General features: G+C 38.6%; 1 protein-coding gene across 1 annotated transcript in view; it reads left to right on the top strand.

Annotated features, from left to right (window-relative positions):
* Positions 1-17,887, top strand: part of LOC131800885 (uncharacterized) — a 303,657-nt gene that overhangs the window by 216,233 nt on the left and 69,537 nt on the right. The window contains exon 4 of the mRNA XM_059118741.1: positions 2,296-2,365. Within this exon, the coding sequence (XP_058974724.1) occupies positions 2,296-2,365 (70 nt within the window). The remainder of the gene's footprint in view (positions 1-2,295; positions 2,366-17,887) is intronic.

The raw sequence follows: 17,887 nt of genomic DNA, 5'->3' as shown, positions 1-17,887 counted from the left end.
TATGACGGTCCACACCTTCACCATGGCCGGCGCTTGAGTTCTGGTGGCCAACCGAAGGTGCATATTTTCAGCTGACCTCTTTGGCAAGTAAACACGATAATTCTGTTTGTTTAAAAACTGCTGGACCACGAATGTTTTCTCATCGGAGAAAACCAAATTCGGCAGTTTCGGCCAAGTGAAGCAACTCTTTAGCTCTTTTGAGTCTATTTTCTTTCTGTTGCGGTGTAAGTTCTTGCACTTTTTGGAATTTCAATGGCTTTATCCCGAGCTCATTTTTCAATTCTTGCCGAATGGAATATTGCGATGTGTTCAGCTCACGAGCCATTTTTCGGTCCCTGCGACGTGGGTTTCGATCAAGTCACTTCTTTACTTTTACCAGTCAAGTCTGAATGGAATCGGATAGTAATTTCACGTTTTATGAGCTTAATGGATATTCAAAATGTTGACCCTTTTGTGGGGGAGGTACCAGAAGGAATGATCCGATCCCTACGATCTTAATAGCACCTCTTTTATTGATAAAAATATTAAGATGTGTCAAGTCTGAATGGAATCGGATGTTAACTTCGCGTATTATAAGCTTTATAGGTATTTAAAATTTTGACCCTTTATGGGGAGGTACTAGAAGGAATGGACCGATCCCATCCCATCTTCACAGCTGATCTTGTGTTAGTAGAAATAATGGGATGTGTGAATTATGAAGACGATCAGACTCTTACATTACATTTCTTAAGAGTTGTAATTATTCAAAATTTTGAACCTTTGTGTGGGAGGTACTTGATGGAGTGGACCGATATTGTCCATTTTCGCACCCGACCTAGTACTGATGAAAATATTTGAATTCGCAAAGTTGGAGCAATATCAGATTACCGTTTCTCTTTCTGCGGAGAAAATATTTTTTTCTTTTTTATGAATATTTCGACCTTTTGTGGGGGAGGTGCCAGAAGGAGTGAACCGATGTATTCCATCTTAATACCAGACCTTGGGTTGATAAAAAATATTGGGATGTGTGAAATTTCAAGACAATCGGACTCTTACAACACATTTTATAAGTAATTATTCAAAATTTTGACCCTTTGTGTGGGAGGTACTTGATGGAGTGGATCGATATTGTCCATTTTTGCACCTAATTTAGAACTGACTCAAATATTAGGATTTGCAAATTTGGAGAAAAATCGGATTATCGTTTCTCTTTCTGTGTAGAAAATATATATTTTTGAAAATTTCGATCTTTTATGGGGGAGGTACTTGAAGGGGTGGACCGATCCCTACCATCTTTATACCAGACCTTTGGTTAGTAAAAATATGGGGATATATGAAATTTGAAGACAATCGGACCTTACATCACATTTTATCAGAGTTGTAATTATTCAAAATTTTGGCCCCTTGTGGGGGAGGTACCTGATAAAGTGAATCGATATTGTCCATTTTCGCACCTGACCCAGAACTGACGCAAATATTAGGATTTGCAAAGTTGGAGTAGTATCGGATTATCGTTTCTCTTTCTGTGCAGAAAATATATTTTTCTGCAAATTTCGACCTTTTGTGGGGGAGGTACCAGAAGGAGTGGACCGATACCATCTCCAAATTCGATCTAAGTTTGACAAAAATGTTAAGATGTGCCAAGTTTGGACCAAATTGGATACTCCCTTTGAAAGTCATCGTGCGCTCCAGCTAGCCAGACAAGCGGACGGACGGACGGACATCGCTAGATCGACTCTAAATGTCCCGAATCGGATTTGGTCCAAAGAGACCTAAGTACAGGGTTGCCCATATTCGACGAACCCATCTGGCAACGCCATAACTTTTGACAGAGATGTCACATCGCTTAATGACATACCGCGTTTGAAGCGTCAGTCCAAGCAGATTTTTACCATGAACCAATACACGCCACGCGAGCGCTCTGAAATAGTTGAAATTTACATTCAACAGAAGAAGTCAATTGTGAAAACTCAACGTGCTTTTAAAACATTAAAAAATGTGAGAAGTGCGCCTTCTAAGAACACCATTGGAATGGGCCCAAAGAGTCATGGGTCCGTCGAATATGGGCAACCCTGTATAAAACTTTTCTTTCTACTGGGCACGTTTTGGCCATAAGGCATATGGCTGAGGGTACAAAAATGTGTATTCTGTAATGTCCTCCATGAACTTTTTGTGATTTTGTGTTATTCCAGTATTTATAACCTTCCTTAAACTTCCGCAAAAATTGAAATGATAATTAATATATATTTTTGATTGCTTAAATCATTCCTTGCTAAATTGCAAATTATTTTATGTATTTTTTTTTAATACTTTCAGTTGTGCCCAAAACTCCATGCAACACCCACGGATAATTCAACATTAGGTGAGTTGTTTTTTTTATTTGCCGGTTTTTTTTTTTTTTTTTTTTGGCTTCACTTTCAAACCTGGAAGACCGGCAACGAACAAAATCGATGGCAAGCAAAAGTGTTTTTGTTCGGTTTTTTTTTTCCAACAAGCCACCATTAATTCAGTCATTTATTATCGATATGCTGCAGTCATGCCACAGTCAAAGAGTAACTCCAGAAAACTCCTGCCTAGACATTTCCGCCATAAATTCACAGAAACAAAAAAAAAAAAAAAACGAACAGACAACGACAATTGAACGACAGCGAATGACATCATTAATCCATGGCATAGCGCATAGCGATGTAAGATCAATGTAATGCCGTGAAACAGGGAACACAACACTAACACAACAAGCAACACAATTTTCATGTAACAATTTTCATTGATTGTTGTTGTTGTTAGTGTATCTTGTGACTTCATGTTTTGTGGTGCCGTCTCAAATCCTTAACCATTATTTGGGGGGTTCAAGACCTCCAAAATGAAATACATGTTCAAAAAAAAAAAAAAATTTAGCCAAGCAAATGTTTAAGAAGTCATGCGGGAAACTCTTATCCAGGTTGTAGCTTTCATTGTTGTTGTAAATCTTATCAACAACATTTTCAGTACCAAACGAACTCTAGCCATTGCAAGGGGTTTTGGTTTTTTTCGAAGTTAATGCGTTGTGAAGTTACCTCCAATTGGCAATGCTGATATTCATATATCATTTGAAAAGTTCAAACGGTGTTGCCAGATGAACAGAGAATGTCCTTGGGATTTTACAAAAGGAATTTGGTTTTCCTTCATAGAGGTAAGGACTATGTTGAAATATACCGTATGGTAGGTAAGGTGCTATTTTGAGGGACTTGTTAGGTTTACTATTGCATAGAAGAGAAACATTTTGTTACTCTCTTTTTTAGAATTGTACAAATTAGCTTAGAAGTGTACAACTTGGATAATCTATGAAGGGGAAATATAGAAGAGGGTCCATTCTGAGGGTCTATCTTTATGAAGGGAGATCAAGTTGGAACTACTCTTTATGAAGTAGGATCCATTTGGCCCTCCACAGTAAGAACAAATGAGAAAGCACTAAGTTCGGCCGGCCAAACATAGAATACCCTCACCAATTTGGAATAAATAGGGTAAAATAATACGTTGAAAAATACTGCTGAAATCATAACAAGTAAATGCGGTCGGGATGAACTTGCAACGAATTTGGCAATATTCAAAAAAAAAAAAAAAAAAAAAAAAAAAAAAAAAAAAACCAGAGAAGAAGCTGTACGTGCTTCGGTGAATAATGTAGCTAAAATTCAATATAGGCAGGTGCTATACAAAATTTGGACTTGCACAGACAATTTTCTGTCTTACGCTTTAGTATCCACTACGAACTTCAAACACCAAATTTGAAAGTACCGAATATAGGGAGGTACCATTATATGGGGGCTTTACGAAGATGTGGACCTACACAGACAATTTTCTGTCTTAGGCTGCAGCATCCGTTAGGAACTTCAAATACCAAATTTGAAACAATTCCGGTGAGTAATGCCTCTAAAATCATCAAAATACCGAATATCGGGAGGTACCGTTATATGGGGGCTATATGAAGACATGAACCTGCACAGACAATTTTCTGTCATAGGCTGTAGGATCCATTACGAACTTCAAATACCAAAATTGAAAATAATTCAGTTGAATAATGTCGCTAAAGTCAACAAAATACCGAACATCGGAGGGTACCGTTATATGGGAGCTATACGAAGACGAGGACCTGCACAGACAACATTTTGTCATAGCCTATAGTTCCCATTACGAACGTCAAGTACCAAATTTGTAACAATTTCGGGGAGTAATTTTGCTAAAATCATGAAAGTACCGAATATCGGGAGGTATCATTATATGGGGGTACACGAAGACGTCGACCTGCACAGACAATTTTCTGTCATAGGCTGTAGGATCCATAACGAAATTCAAATACCAAATTTGAGACAGTTTCGGAGAATAATGTAGCTAAAATAATCAAAATACCGAATATCGGGAGCTACTGTTATGTGAGGCCTATACGAAGACGTGGACCTGCACAGACATTTTTCTGTCATAGGCTGTAGGATCCATTACGAACTTCAAATACGAAATTCGAAGTACTTCCTGTGAATAATGTCGCGAAAGTCAACAAAATACCGAACATCGGGGGGTACCGTTATATGGGGGCTATACCAAAATGTGGACCTGCACAGACAATTTTCTGTCATAGGCTATAGGATCCATTACGATATTCAAATACCAAATTTGAGACAATTTCTTAGAATAATGTAGTTAAAATAATCAAAATACCGAATATCGGGAGGTACCGTTATATGGGCTCTATACGAAGACGTGGACCTGCATAGACGATTTTCTGTCATAGGCTGTAGGATCCATTAAGAACTTCAAATACCAAATTTTAAAACATTTCGGAGAATAATGTAGCTAAAGCTGTAGTGAACTAAAAATATCTCAACATTCCATTCGGCAAATATTGAAAAATGAGCTCGGGGTAAAGTAATTGTAATTCCAAAAAGTGCAAGAACTTACACCGCAACAGAAAGAAAATAGACTTAAAAGAGCTAAAGAGTTGCTTCGCTTGGCCGAAGGTGGTGAACTGCAGAATTTGGTTTTCTCTGATGAGAAAACATTCGTTGTCCAGCAGTTTGTAAACAAACAAAATGATCGTGTTTACTTGCCAAAGAGGTCAGCAGAAAATGTGGACTTTCGGTTGGCCACCAGAACTCAAGCGCCGGCCATAGTGATGGTGTGGGCCGCCATAGTTGCCGATGGTCGCTCTCCGTTCGTATTAATCGACCGTGGCATCAGAATAAATGCCGAATATTATCGCAAACAAATTCTGGAGGGTGTATTAAAGCCTTGAACACGCAAACATTTTGGCCGCAGACCTTGGACATTCCAACAGGAATCAGCACCATCGCACTCAGCACGCGCCACCCAAGAGTAGTTGCAAAATGAGGTTTCTTGCTTCATTTCCAGCACACAATGGCCACCAAAATCTCGGATACCAATCCGTTTGACTATTGTGTCTGGAGTATTTTGGAAAGCAAGGTTGGTACTAAAAAATACCAAAGTGTCGATCAACTCAAGCCAGCGCTTCGCCGGGAATGGACCAAAATGCAGCAGAGCAACATTCGGGCAGCGTGTGACGGTTTCATTGGCCGTTTAAAGGCCATAATTCGTGCAAAAGTTGACCAATTCGAACAAATCTGAACATATTCTGAAATTTGATGCTATTTCCGACATAAAATTTAACAAAAAAATGTAAAAATTATGGCGTTTGAATTTGTTGCAGTTTTTTTTATCTCACCCTGTAAAGGATTCACTACATAAAGAGGACCAATGTTGTGCTCTATGGTATATAAGGGAACCAATTTCGTATATAAGAGGATCACTTGAGTCCTCTGCTGCATAGAAGAAGGACATGTTGACCCTCTGTTGCTGTATTCAAATTTACCTTTTGTTAGTTTGGTACTTCGATGTATAGGAGTAGGCCAATTTGGTCCCCTGCAGTATCAAAACAGACCTATTTGATCTTGGGCTATGCAGAAGAGAACTATTTTGGCATGGAAGAGCATTTGGTTTGCTGCTGTACGTAAGACAAAAATGTTAGTACTCTACTGCATAGAAACCACCGATTCTGACCTCCACGTATAAAAGGGTACCGTTTTGGAACTATTGTGGTCATTTGAACTATTGTGTTCCTCTTCTGCATCGGATAAAAAAAGTACCGATTGTGTACTCTTCGGCATGCAGGAGAACTCACGTGGGCCTCAACAGGATAGACGATGACTAATATGTTTATTCTGTATAGAAATCTATTCTGTGACATACAAATGGAAGATTTGTTATTTATTTGTCGGTATGTTAAAAATTGTATACTTTACCGTTTTTTTTAAATCCAGAGAACTTAGATAGATGTCAAAAATTAATTTCCGAAAATTTCCGATTTGTGATATTAAGAATATGTAAAAATTCTATGAAAAAATTCGCTGAAGCAAATAAACAAACAAGTTTTAAAGCAGCTAAGTTCGGCCGGTCAGAACTTTTGGTACCATCCTCCATTCGGAAGGAACTTGAAAAATTTCAAAGCAAAATTCCGTTGAAAAATATATAAGTAAAAATGGATAAGTAATTCTTTGTCATAGGATGTACTAACGATTCCGAACTTCAAATACGAAATTCGAGATAATTCCGGTGAATACTGTAGCCAATATCATCAAAATACCGAATAAAGGTAGATAAAGTTGTATAGGGGCTAAGACGTGGACCTACATAGGCAATTTTCCGTCATAGGTTGTAGCACCCATTACGAACTTCAAATACGAAATACGAATAATGTTGTGAAAATCCCGGAAATACCGAATATCTCGGGGTAGCGTTATATGGGTGCTATACTTAAACGTTGACCTATATGGAAATTGTCTTCCGGGGGGGTAAAATACTCAGAGGGAACTCCTTGTGTGGATTTTCAGACTATTCCATTGAAAAATGGGGCTAAAATTATCAAGATACCGAATATAGGAGGCACCATTGTATAGGGAGGGGGCTTTACGAAATCATGGATTTATATAAACAATTCTCTTCCAGAGGGTACAGTACTCAGAAGTAACTCCTTATGTAGAATTTCAGACAATTTCATTAAAAATTGTGACTAAAATCATTAAATAATAGAATGTCGGGAGGTACAGTTATATGGGGGATATACGATGTCGTGGACCTATATAGACAATTCTCTTTCAGGAGGTAAAGTACTCAGAAGTGACTCTTTGTGTGGATTTTAAGCTAATTCCATTGAAAAATTTGGATGAAACATCAAATGGGGGTTATACAATATTGTAGACCCATATAGACAATTCTCTTTCAGGGGGTAAAGTGCTCACAGAGAACTCCTTGTGTGGAATTTCAGACAATAGCATTGACAAATTTGTATCCATTACGAACACCAAATGAAAAATTTGAAACAATTCCGGTGAATAATGTCGCTATAATCAACAAAATACCGAATATCGGGAGGTGTAGTTATGTGGAGGATATACGATATAGTGGACCTGCCTGCAGACAAAAGACAGATCGGTGCAAAATTTTAGCCTCCCATTTTTATTCGTTTTGACTTTATCGTGATTACAACAGATGGACGGACGGACAGGGCTACATCGTCTTAGAATTTTACGCTGATCAAGAATATACATACTTTTGTTGGGTCTAAAATTATTGTTTCGATGAGTTACAAACGGAATGACGAAGTTACAAACGGAATACCCTCCATACTATGTACAGGGTTGCCCACATTCGACGGACCCATCTGGCAACGCCATAACTTTTGACAGAGATGTCACATCGCTTAATGACATACCGCGTTTGAAGCGTCAGTCCAAGCAGATTTTTACCATGAACTAATACATGCCACGCGAGCCCTCTGAAATAGTTAAAATTTACATTCACCAAAAGAAGTCAATTGTGAAAAAAAGTGAGAAGTGCGCCTTCTAAGAACCCCATTAAGCGTTTATACGAAAAATTTTCGACTGGTAAGGCTCTTTCTAATCCGAAGAGGCCATATAAAAGTCGACCAAGGCGATCTGCCTCGAATATCGCTGCCGTGCGAGCCAGTGTTGAGAGGTCCCCAAGAACATCCCAAAAACGCCGTTCTCAGCAGTTGGGCATGGCTCGGTCCACTTTACAACGGATTATTCGCATTGATTTGCATTTGTTCCCGTACAAAATTCAATTGACGCAAAAAATGTTGCCTGCGGACAAGCCTCGTCGATTGGAAAGGGCACAAAGGGCCGAAAGGTCCGTCGAATATGGGCAACCCTGTATGGTAAAGGGTATAAACATTTATTTAAAAATTCACACCATTTGAGACGTAGGGAAGTTCTTAAAAAAATCCTCAAAATATGAAATATATTCTAAGCATCGCTTTTTCATTGTTTTCCAATTTTCTCTCAATCTGGCAACGCCGTTTTTTCGCTCACACAATATTCAACGGTATTAGCTAAAGTCCTACCTCCGCATTAGTTATCCATTCAATTGTGAGTTTTTTTTTTGTTTTCATAATTTACCGTTAAACTAGGTATTGTGCAATAGCTAGGCTATGGAGGAACGCTGTTTTACTCACTAGCAACGAACATCGAACAGCATAGCTAGCTGCATGGAAAATTGCATCTCCAGTAACTGTTCCAGCGAAGAGGCCGGCAAACCTGACTGCCTGCCCGACTGCATTCATTCAGCAGGGAATTGCCACAGTTGTTCATTTGTTTGCTGCCCATGTTCGTTTTTTTTTTTTTTTTTGCACGAAAAGAAACTGAAAGTACATCGCATGGAATGGAAAGAACCTCAGACGATCGCCATGGAAAAGAGGTAAAGAAAACTATTTTCCAAGTGAGTCTTACGTAATGCGATGATTATGTTTCTTCTGCTGCCACTGCGCTATGGGGAGCGTGGCAATGCAAGGCAGCATGGATGTGCAACTTTTGCAAAACTGCATTTCATTTGAAGCTGAACAGCAAGCAACCCCTCTATGATTTGTGGGCCACAAACTATGGCAGTAGATGATGAGGGGAAAAGCCAGCAATCAGCTACTATCTGTTTCACTTTTCCCGATTCAGTTTTTTCTTTCTCTTTGGTTTTGCTGCAATTGAAGTTTTGTGGGTCGCCAACGTAACTTCAATTTTATCTAATCATGATTTTTTCTAGTTTTCTTTGGAAGCAGTTTTTTGCCTTTTTTCGGAATATTAGGTGTGTTTTTAAAAAAAAAAAAATAAAAAAATAATATTCCTAGGAATAAAGTTCATCGAATCTGTGAGATATGGGGCAAAATGTTATATTTTCGAAACAAATGAGGTCCATATTAGTCTTTCGAAAAATTAAAGAATCATTGTGATCCGCTTCAATAGGGAATCATTGAAGCCTGTGGAGATGACAAACTAGGTCTCCTTTTTCGCAATTGTGGACCGAATTATTTCTCTTTTATAGAAATTCTTAGCAAATTCACCTGCTTCTGCAGAGTTGAGAACCATTTTTTTTATCCACTTTCACAGAACTAATTCCTAAAGTTACTCTCTTCTCTAGAACAAAGGATAAATTTGTTCCTTGCAATGGAGATCAATAATTCATTTAATTATTCAATAATTTATATTTATACCCTCAGCCATATGGCAAGAGAAGGTATACAGGGTGAGATAAAAAACTGCAACAAAGTCAAATGCCAAAATTTTTACATTCGTTTTTAAATTTTATTGAATGAAAGCACAAAATGTCGGAAATAATATCAAATTTTAGAATAAGTTTGGATTTGTTCGAATTGGTCACCTTTGGCACGAATTATGGCCTTCAAACAGCCAATGAAACCGTCACACGCTGCCCGAATGTTGCTCTGCGGTATTTTGGCCCATTCCCGACACTTTGGTATTTTTTTAGTGCCAACATTGCTTTCCACAATACTCCAGACACAGTAGTCCAACGGATTGGTATCCGGAAATTTTGGTGGCTATTGTGCGCTGGGAATGAATCGAGGAACCTCATTTTGTAACCATTCTTGTGTGGCGCATGCTGAGTGCGATGGTGCTGAGTCCTGTTGGAATGTCCAAGGTCTGCGGTCAAAATGTTTGCATGGCCCCATGGCTTTAATATACCCTCCAGAATATTTTCGGGATAATATTCAGCATTTATTCTGGTGCCACGGTCGATTAATACGAGCGGAGAGCGGCCATCGGCTGTTATGGCGGCCCACACCATTATCATGGCCGTCTCTTGAGTTCTGGTGGCCAGCCGACACATTGCACATTTTCAGCTGACCTCTTTGGCAAGTAAACACGATCATTTTGTTTCTTTACAAACTGCTGGACAACGAATGTTTTCTCATCGGAGACGGAGAAAACAAAATTCGGCAGTTCACCACTTTCGGCCAAGCGAAGCAACTCTTTAGCACTTTTGAGTCAATTTTCTTTCTGTTGCGGTGTAAGTTCTTGCACTTTTTGGAATTTCAACGGCTTTACCCCGAGGTCATTTTTTCAATATTTGCCAAATGGAATGTTGCGATATGTTCAGCTCATGAGCCATTTTTTGGCCACTGCGATGAGGGTTTCGATCGAGGCGCTTCTTTACTATCCGAACCATTTCTGCTGATGTTTCTGTTTTCTTCCGTCCACTTTCTTGACGTCGGGCTACGCTACCAGTATCACGGTAACGAGCGATGGTACGAGACACAAAAGATTTATTCACATTTAAATGCTGGAGTGCTCTAACGATAGCCACTTGTGGTTGTGGTCCAGCCAAATATAAAGAAATCACACTACCACGCTTGAATTCCATCACGAATAACTTTTTTTCTGGAGAATTCTCACCAAAATGCTTGTGTATGCTTGTAAACAATATAATGAGCTGTCACTGGAATAAATCTAACAGCTGTTGGACGAGTGGCTTAGTAATGACAGCAGTGTGAAGTTGGTTGTAGTTTTTTCATCTCACCCTGTATATCATTTGATTCGGCCAAAATGTGCCTCATCGAAATAACGGTTGTAGACCCCAGGTCTCTTTGGAAGAAATCTGTCTCAGGACATTTGGAGTCGATCTAGTGATGTCCGCCCCTCTGTCTGTCTGGCTGGCTGGTGCGCACGATAACTCTCGAAAACAGTATCGGATTTAGTCCCAAACTCGGTACATCATAATATTTTTATCAAACATAGATCGAGTTCGGTGAAGGACAATATCGATTCACTCCTTCTGAGGCCTCCTCCACAAAAGATCGAAATTTTCAAAGAAAATATTTTACTGCAGAGAGAGAGAGAGAGAGAGAGAAAGGAAGGATAATCCGATTTTGCTGCAACTTCGCAAATCCTTATATATGCATCAGTTTAGGTCAGATGCGAAAACGGACAATATAGGTCCACTCAATCAAGTACCTTCCCCACAAAGGGTCAAAATTTTGAATAATTACAACTTTTATAAAATGTGATGTTAGACTCCGATTATCTTCGAATTTCACACACCCTAATATTTTTATAAACCCAAATTGACATTTAGACGGATTAGATAGATCGGTCCATTCCTTTTGGTACCTCCCTCACAATGAGTCAAAATGTTGTATATCCATGAAGCCCATAAAACGCGAAATTAACATCCGATTCCATTCAGACTTCGCACATCTCAATATTTTTATAAACCCAAGGTCTTTTATGAGTATTGTATATATATGGACCATTCCCTGTGGTACCTCCCCCACAACGGGTCAAAGTTTCGAATAACCAAAACGATTATTAAATCCGAAATAAGCATTCGGTTCTGATCATATTTCACACATTTCATTATTTACACTAACATAAAATCTGCTGTGAAGATTGGATATATAGGTCCACTCCTTCTGGTACCTCCCCCACAAAGTGTCAAAATTTTGAATATCCATGATGCTCATAAAACGCCAAATTAACATCCAATTCCATTCAGATATGGTACATCTCAATATTTCTATGAACAGAAAACCTTTTATGAAGATTTGTAGAGATCGGACCATTTCTTCTGGTATCTCCCCCCCCCCCCCCCTCAACAAAGGGTCACAATTTTGAAGATGGAATATGTTTTTTTCACTCCTTCTGGTACCTTACATTTTTCAGTGGAATTGTCTAAAAATCCATACTAGAAGTTCTTTCTAAGCACTTTACCCCCTGGAAGGAACATGACTATATAAGTCCACGATATCGTATAGCCCACATACAACAGTACCCTCCGATATTCGGTATTTTGATGATTTTAGCGACATTATTCACTGGAGTTTTTTGAAATTTGGTATTTGAAGGTTGTAATGGATACTATAGCCTATGAGAGAAAATTGTCTCGGCAGGTCCACGTTTTGGTATAGCCCCTATATAATAGTACCTCCCGATATTCGGTATTTTGATGTTTTTAGCTACAATATCACCGGAATTGTTTCAAATTTGGTATTTAGATTTCGAAATGGATACTACAGCCTATGTCAGAAAATTGTCTGTGCAGGTCCATGTCTTCGTATAGCCCCCATATAACGGTACCTCCCTATATTCGGTATTTTGATGATTTTAGCGACATTATTTACCGGAATTGTTTCAAAGTTGGTACTTGAAGTTCGTAATGGGAAATACAGCCTGTGACTGAAAATTGTACCTCCCAAAATTCGGTATTTTGACAATTTTAGGTACAATATTCACCAAAATTGTTTGAAATGTCGTATTTGAAGTCCGTAATGGATACTGCAGCCTGAGACAGAAAAATATCTGTTCAGGTTCACGTCTTCGTATAGCCCTCATATAAAGGTACCTTCCGATATTCAGTATTTTGAGGACTTTAGCGACATTATTCACCTGAATTGCTTCAAATTTGGTATATGAAGTTCGGTATGGAATCTACAGCCTATAACAGAAAATTGTATGTACCTTCGTATAGCCCCCTTATAACGGTACCTTCCGATATTCGGTATCTTGATGATTTTAGCGACATTATTCACCGGAATTGTTTCAAATTTGGTATTTGAAGTTCGTAATGGATAATACAGCCTAAGACAGAAAATTGTCTGTGCAGGTCTAGGTCTTCGTACGGGCCCCATATATCAGTACCTCCCTATATTCGGTATTTTGACGATTTTAGGTACAATATTTACCAAAATTGTTTGAAATTTCGTATATGAAGTTCCTAGTAGGTACTACAGCCAGTGACAGAAAATTGTCTATGCAGGTCGAGGTCATCGTATAGCCCCCATATAACGGTACCTCCCTGTATTCGACATTTTCATGATTTTAGCGACATTATTCACCGGAGTTGTTCCAAATTTCGTATTTAGAATTCGTAATGGATGCTACAGCCTATGACAGAAAATTGTCTGTGCAGGTCCACGACTTTGTATAGCCCCCATATAAAGGTACCTCCCGATATTCGGTATTTTGATGATTTTAGCGACATTATTCACCAGAATTGTTTCAAATTTGGTACTTTAAGTTCATAATGGATAATGGAGGTCCACGTCTTCGTATAGGGCCCATATAGTGGTACCTCCCGATATTCGGTATTTGGATGATTTTAGCTACATTATTCACCGGATTTTCTTTCAAGTTTATAACAAAAGTTGCCTATACAGGTCCACGTCTTCGTATAGCCCCCAATATAGTGGCTATATTCGATATTTTTCAGATTTTAACAGAATTTTTAACGGATTTTATTTTTTTAATGTTTAAATTCATTTTTGAATTCTGACCCCTCTATTTAGATTACTTTAGCCCTGCTGGATTTTCCTGGAATTTTTTTTGTGTTGCACAGTGTTACTTTGTCATTAATACCAGCTATTCTTTCTTTATCCCCTACATCCCAAAACATATTTCTCTCCACCCCCAGAAGAAACAAAACACTTCTATTATTTTTCTCTCATGACAAAAAAAAGAGTTTAAAAATGCATCGCACAAATTCCAGCTGCAGTTTGTCTAACCGCTACAGCGACTTGTACATAGCCCGACAACTAGTGGCAACAACATTAAGTTGTCTTGTAAACTTTTCCGCTTTTCACGTTCAACGTTGATGATCGTCATGAAAAGCAAAACACAATTTTTCTTCGTCTTCGTTTTTTTTTCTTGTAACACTTCTTGGCTCTACGAAAGCAACTTGGACTATCATTGCCGGGACCAAGTTGTTATTGCTGCCTGTCGTCGTGTGAATGAAGTCCAACCAACCAACCGAACGACCACCACCATTGTACAAGTTGCACAATCATGTGGCAAAGAAGTTATGAGAGAAGGCAAACCCAAAGAAAAAAGTTGCTGCGGTTTTCTAAGACGACGAAAACTTCGACACAGATCCATGGTGATGGCTTTGCCTAGGCAATGATGACGATTACGCTGGCGATGTCGATGTTGCAAAAGTGAATGGATGGATGTTGCTTTGCGGAGGACACCGAGAAAAATGTTTTGACATTGGAGGACTTTGCTAAAAATCTTAAGACTATTGAATTTGTAAAATCCTTGACTTCTGGCGATATTTGAGGCCTAAAAATTATGCATAGATTTCACAAGTTGTGGCGTATTAAAAATGGACCTTAAAAAAGTCTTTATGGAATTTGATTATTTTCGGGTTTTAAATACTTTATTAAAATAAATCTGTTAAAAAAGTAAAAAAGCAGAAAGTTCGGCGGGTCCGATATTTGAATACCTTCCACCATTTGGAACGATTTTAACAATTTTCAAAAAATTAAAATTCGTTAAAAATTCTGTTAAAATCTTAAAAATGCCGAATGTAGCCGTTATTTTAGGATCTACAGGACGACGTGGACCTGCCTAGCCATTACAACATTCAAATGCGAAACTTGAATAAAAAAAATCGGGGAATAATGTAACTAAAATCATCAAAATACCGAATATAGGGAGGTACCGTTGAATTATGGCTATACGAAGACGTAGACCTGCACAGACAATTTGCTGTCATAGGCTGTAATATCCATTACGAACTTCAAAACCCAAGTTTGAAACAATTCCGGTGAAAAATGTCGCTAAAATCATCAAAATACCGAATATCGGAGGGTTATATGAGGGCTACACCAAGCTGTGGACCTGCACAGGCAATTTTCTGTCATAGTCTGTAGTACCCATTACGAACTTCAAATACAAAATTTGAAACATTTCCGGTGAATAATGTCACTTTAATCACTAAAATACCGAAAAAACGGAGGCTCCATTATATGAGAGCTATACTAAAACGTGGACCTACATGACCCATTTTCAATACTAAAAGTCCTGCAGACATAGTACACATTTGAGTAAAGGTTTATCAACCTACTTCATTTCGGTCGGAAGCTAGAGTGATTTCCACAGACGGACAGATTTTAAACGATTCGTCCGAATTTTTTTTTCTTATAATTATCAAAATACAGAATATCGGGAAGTACCGAATATGATGGGCTATAGCAAAACGCGAACCGCCACAGAAAGTAGAACTATAAGGACCGCATTTTAAACAACTCCGTTTGAACATGCGATCTTAATCGTCTTAATACCGATCAATGGGAGGTATTGTTAAGGCTATAAGAAAATTTGAAAATTTTCCGCTACAGGGGATAGAACCCGTTACAAACTCTAAGTACAAACTATGATTTTAAACAATTCCGTTCGAAAATGTAGCTGACTGCCCAAATACCGAATATCGGGAGGTATTGTTATATGGGGTTATAAGAAAGCGTGAACCTATATAGACAATTTTCTACCAAGGGTTCTACATCCGTTACAAACTCTGACTTCGAATTTCAAACAATTCCGTTAGAAAATTTGATCTGATATGTAATATAAACTATAACAAAGTCAAACGCCATAATTTTTACATATTTTGTTTAAATTTTTTTGAATGAAAGCAAAAAATATCGGAAATAACATTCAATTTTAGAATAAGTTTAAATTTGTTCGAATTGGTCACCTTTGGCACGAATTATGACCTTCAAACGGCCAACGAAACCGTCACACGCTGTTCGAATGTTGCTCTGCGGTATTTTCGCCCATACCCGGCGAAGCGCTTGCTTGAGGTGATCGACACTTTAGTATTTTTAGTGCCTACCTTGCTTTCCAAAATACTCTAGACACAATAGTCTAACGGATTGGTATCCGGAGATTTTGGTGACCATTGTGCGCTGGAAATGAATCGAGGAACCTCATTTTGTTAACTTTGTGTGGGTGGCGCGTGCTGAGTGCGATGGTGCTGAGTCCTGTTGGAATGTCCAAGGTCTGCGGCCAAAATGTTTGCGTGCCCAAGGCTTTAATACACCCTCCAGAATATTTTCGCGATGATATTCGACATTTATTCTGATGCCACGGTCGATTAATACGAGAGCGACCATCGGCTGTTCAAGCGGCCCACACCATCACCATGGACGGCGCATGAGTTCTGGTGGCCAACCGAACCCGTGCACATTTTCAGCTGACCTCTTTGGCAAGTAAACACGATCATTTTGTTTGTTCACAAACTGCTGGACAACGCATGTTTTCTCACGGAGAAAACCTATTTCGGCAGTTCACCACTTTCGGCCAAGCGAAGCAACTCTATAGCTCTTTTGAGTCTATTTTCTTTCTGTTGCGGTGTAAGTTCTTGCACTTTTTGGAATTTAAATGGCTTTACCCCGAGCTCATTTTTCAAGAATTACCGAATGAAATATTGCGATATGTTCAGCTCGCGAGCCATTTTTCGGCCACTGCGACTCGAGTTTCGATCAAGTCGCTTCTTTACTTTTCGAACCATTTCTGCTGATGTTGCTGTTTTCTTCCGTCCACTTCCTTGACGTCGGGCTACGCTACCAGTATCACGGTAACGAGCGATGGTACGAGACACAAGAGATTTATTCACATTTAAATGCTGGAGTGCTCTAACGATAGCCACTTGTGGTTTTCCAGCCAAATATAAAGAAACCACACCATCACGCTTGAATTCCATCACGGATAACTTTTTTCCTGGAAAATTCTCACCAAAATGCTTTTGTACGCTTGTAAACAATTTAATGAGCTGTCACTGGAATAATTTTAACAGCTGTCGGACGAGTGGCTTAGAAATGACAGCAGTCTGAAGTTGGTTGCAGTTTTTTCATCTCAACCTGTATTCCATTTTCATAGCACATCTTGTGTTAGTAGAAACAACGATATGTGTGAAATATGAAGAGAACCAGATGCTTATTTTGGATTTTATTAACGTTTTGGTTAATCAAAACTTTGACCCTTTGTGGGGGAGGTACCAGATGAAATGATCCCATCTCTTCCATCTTTATAACAGATCTTGTGTTGATGGAAATATTCAGATGTTCCAAGTCTGTATGCAATCAAATGTTAATTTCGCTTTTTATGAGCTTCACGGATATTCAAAATTTTGACCTTTGGTGTGGGAGGTACCAGATGGAATGGACCGATATATCCCATCTTCACAACAGATCTTGTATTAGTAGCAATAATGGGATGTGTGAAATATAAAGAGAACCTGATGCTTATTTCGAATTTTATCATCGTTTTGGTTATTCAAAACTTTGACCCTTTGTGGAGGAGGTACCAGAAGGAATGGTCCGATCTCTAATATTGTGATATGTGTAATTTGAAGACAATCGGATTCTTACATCACATTGTTTAAGAGATATATTTATTCAAAATTTTGACCCTTTGTGGTGGAGAAACTTGATGGAGTGGTTCGGTATAATCCATATTTGCACCTAGCATAGAACTGACGCAAATATTATGGTTTGTAAAATTGGAGCAAAATCGGATTATTACTTTTCTTCCTGTGCAGAAAACATTTTTTTGTTTGAAAATTTCGATCTTTTGTGGGGGAGGTACCAGTAGGAGTGGACAGATGTATTCCATCTTGGCACAAGACCTTGGCCTAATAAAAAAAATGGGATGTGTGAAATTTGAAGACAATCGGTCTTTTACATCACATTTTATGAGAGTTGTAATTATTCAAAATTTTGACCATTTGTGGGTGAGGTACTTGATGGAGTGAACCAATATTGTCCATTTTCACACCTGAC

Source organism: Musca domestica, unplaced genomic scaffold (genome assembly GCF_030504385.1).
Source record: "Musca domestica strain aabys unplaced genomic scaffold, Musca_domestica.polishedcontigs.V.1.1 13, whole genome shotgun sequence".
Classification (NCBI taxonomy): Eukaryota; Metazoa; Arthropoda; class Insecta; order Diptera; family Muscidae; genus Musca; species Musca domestica.
The sequence above is the reverse complement of the archived record's forward strand: the minus strand, read 5'-3'. Positions and strand labels throughout refer to the sequence as shown.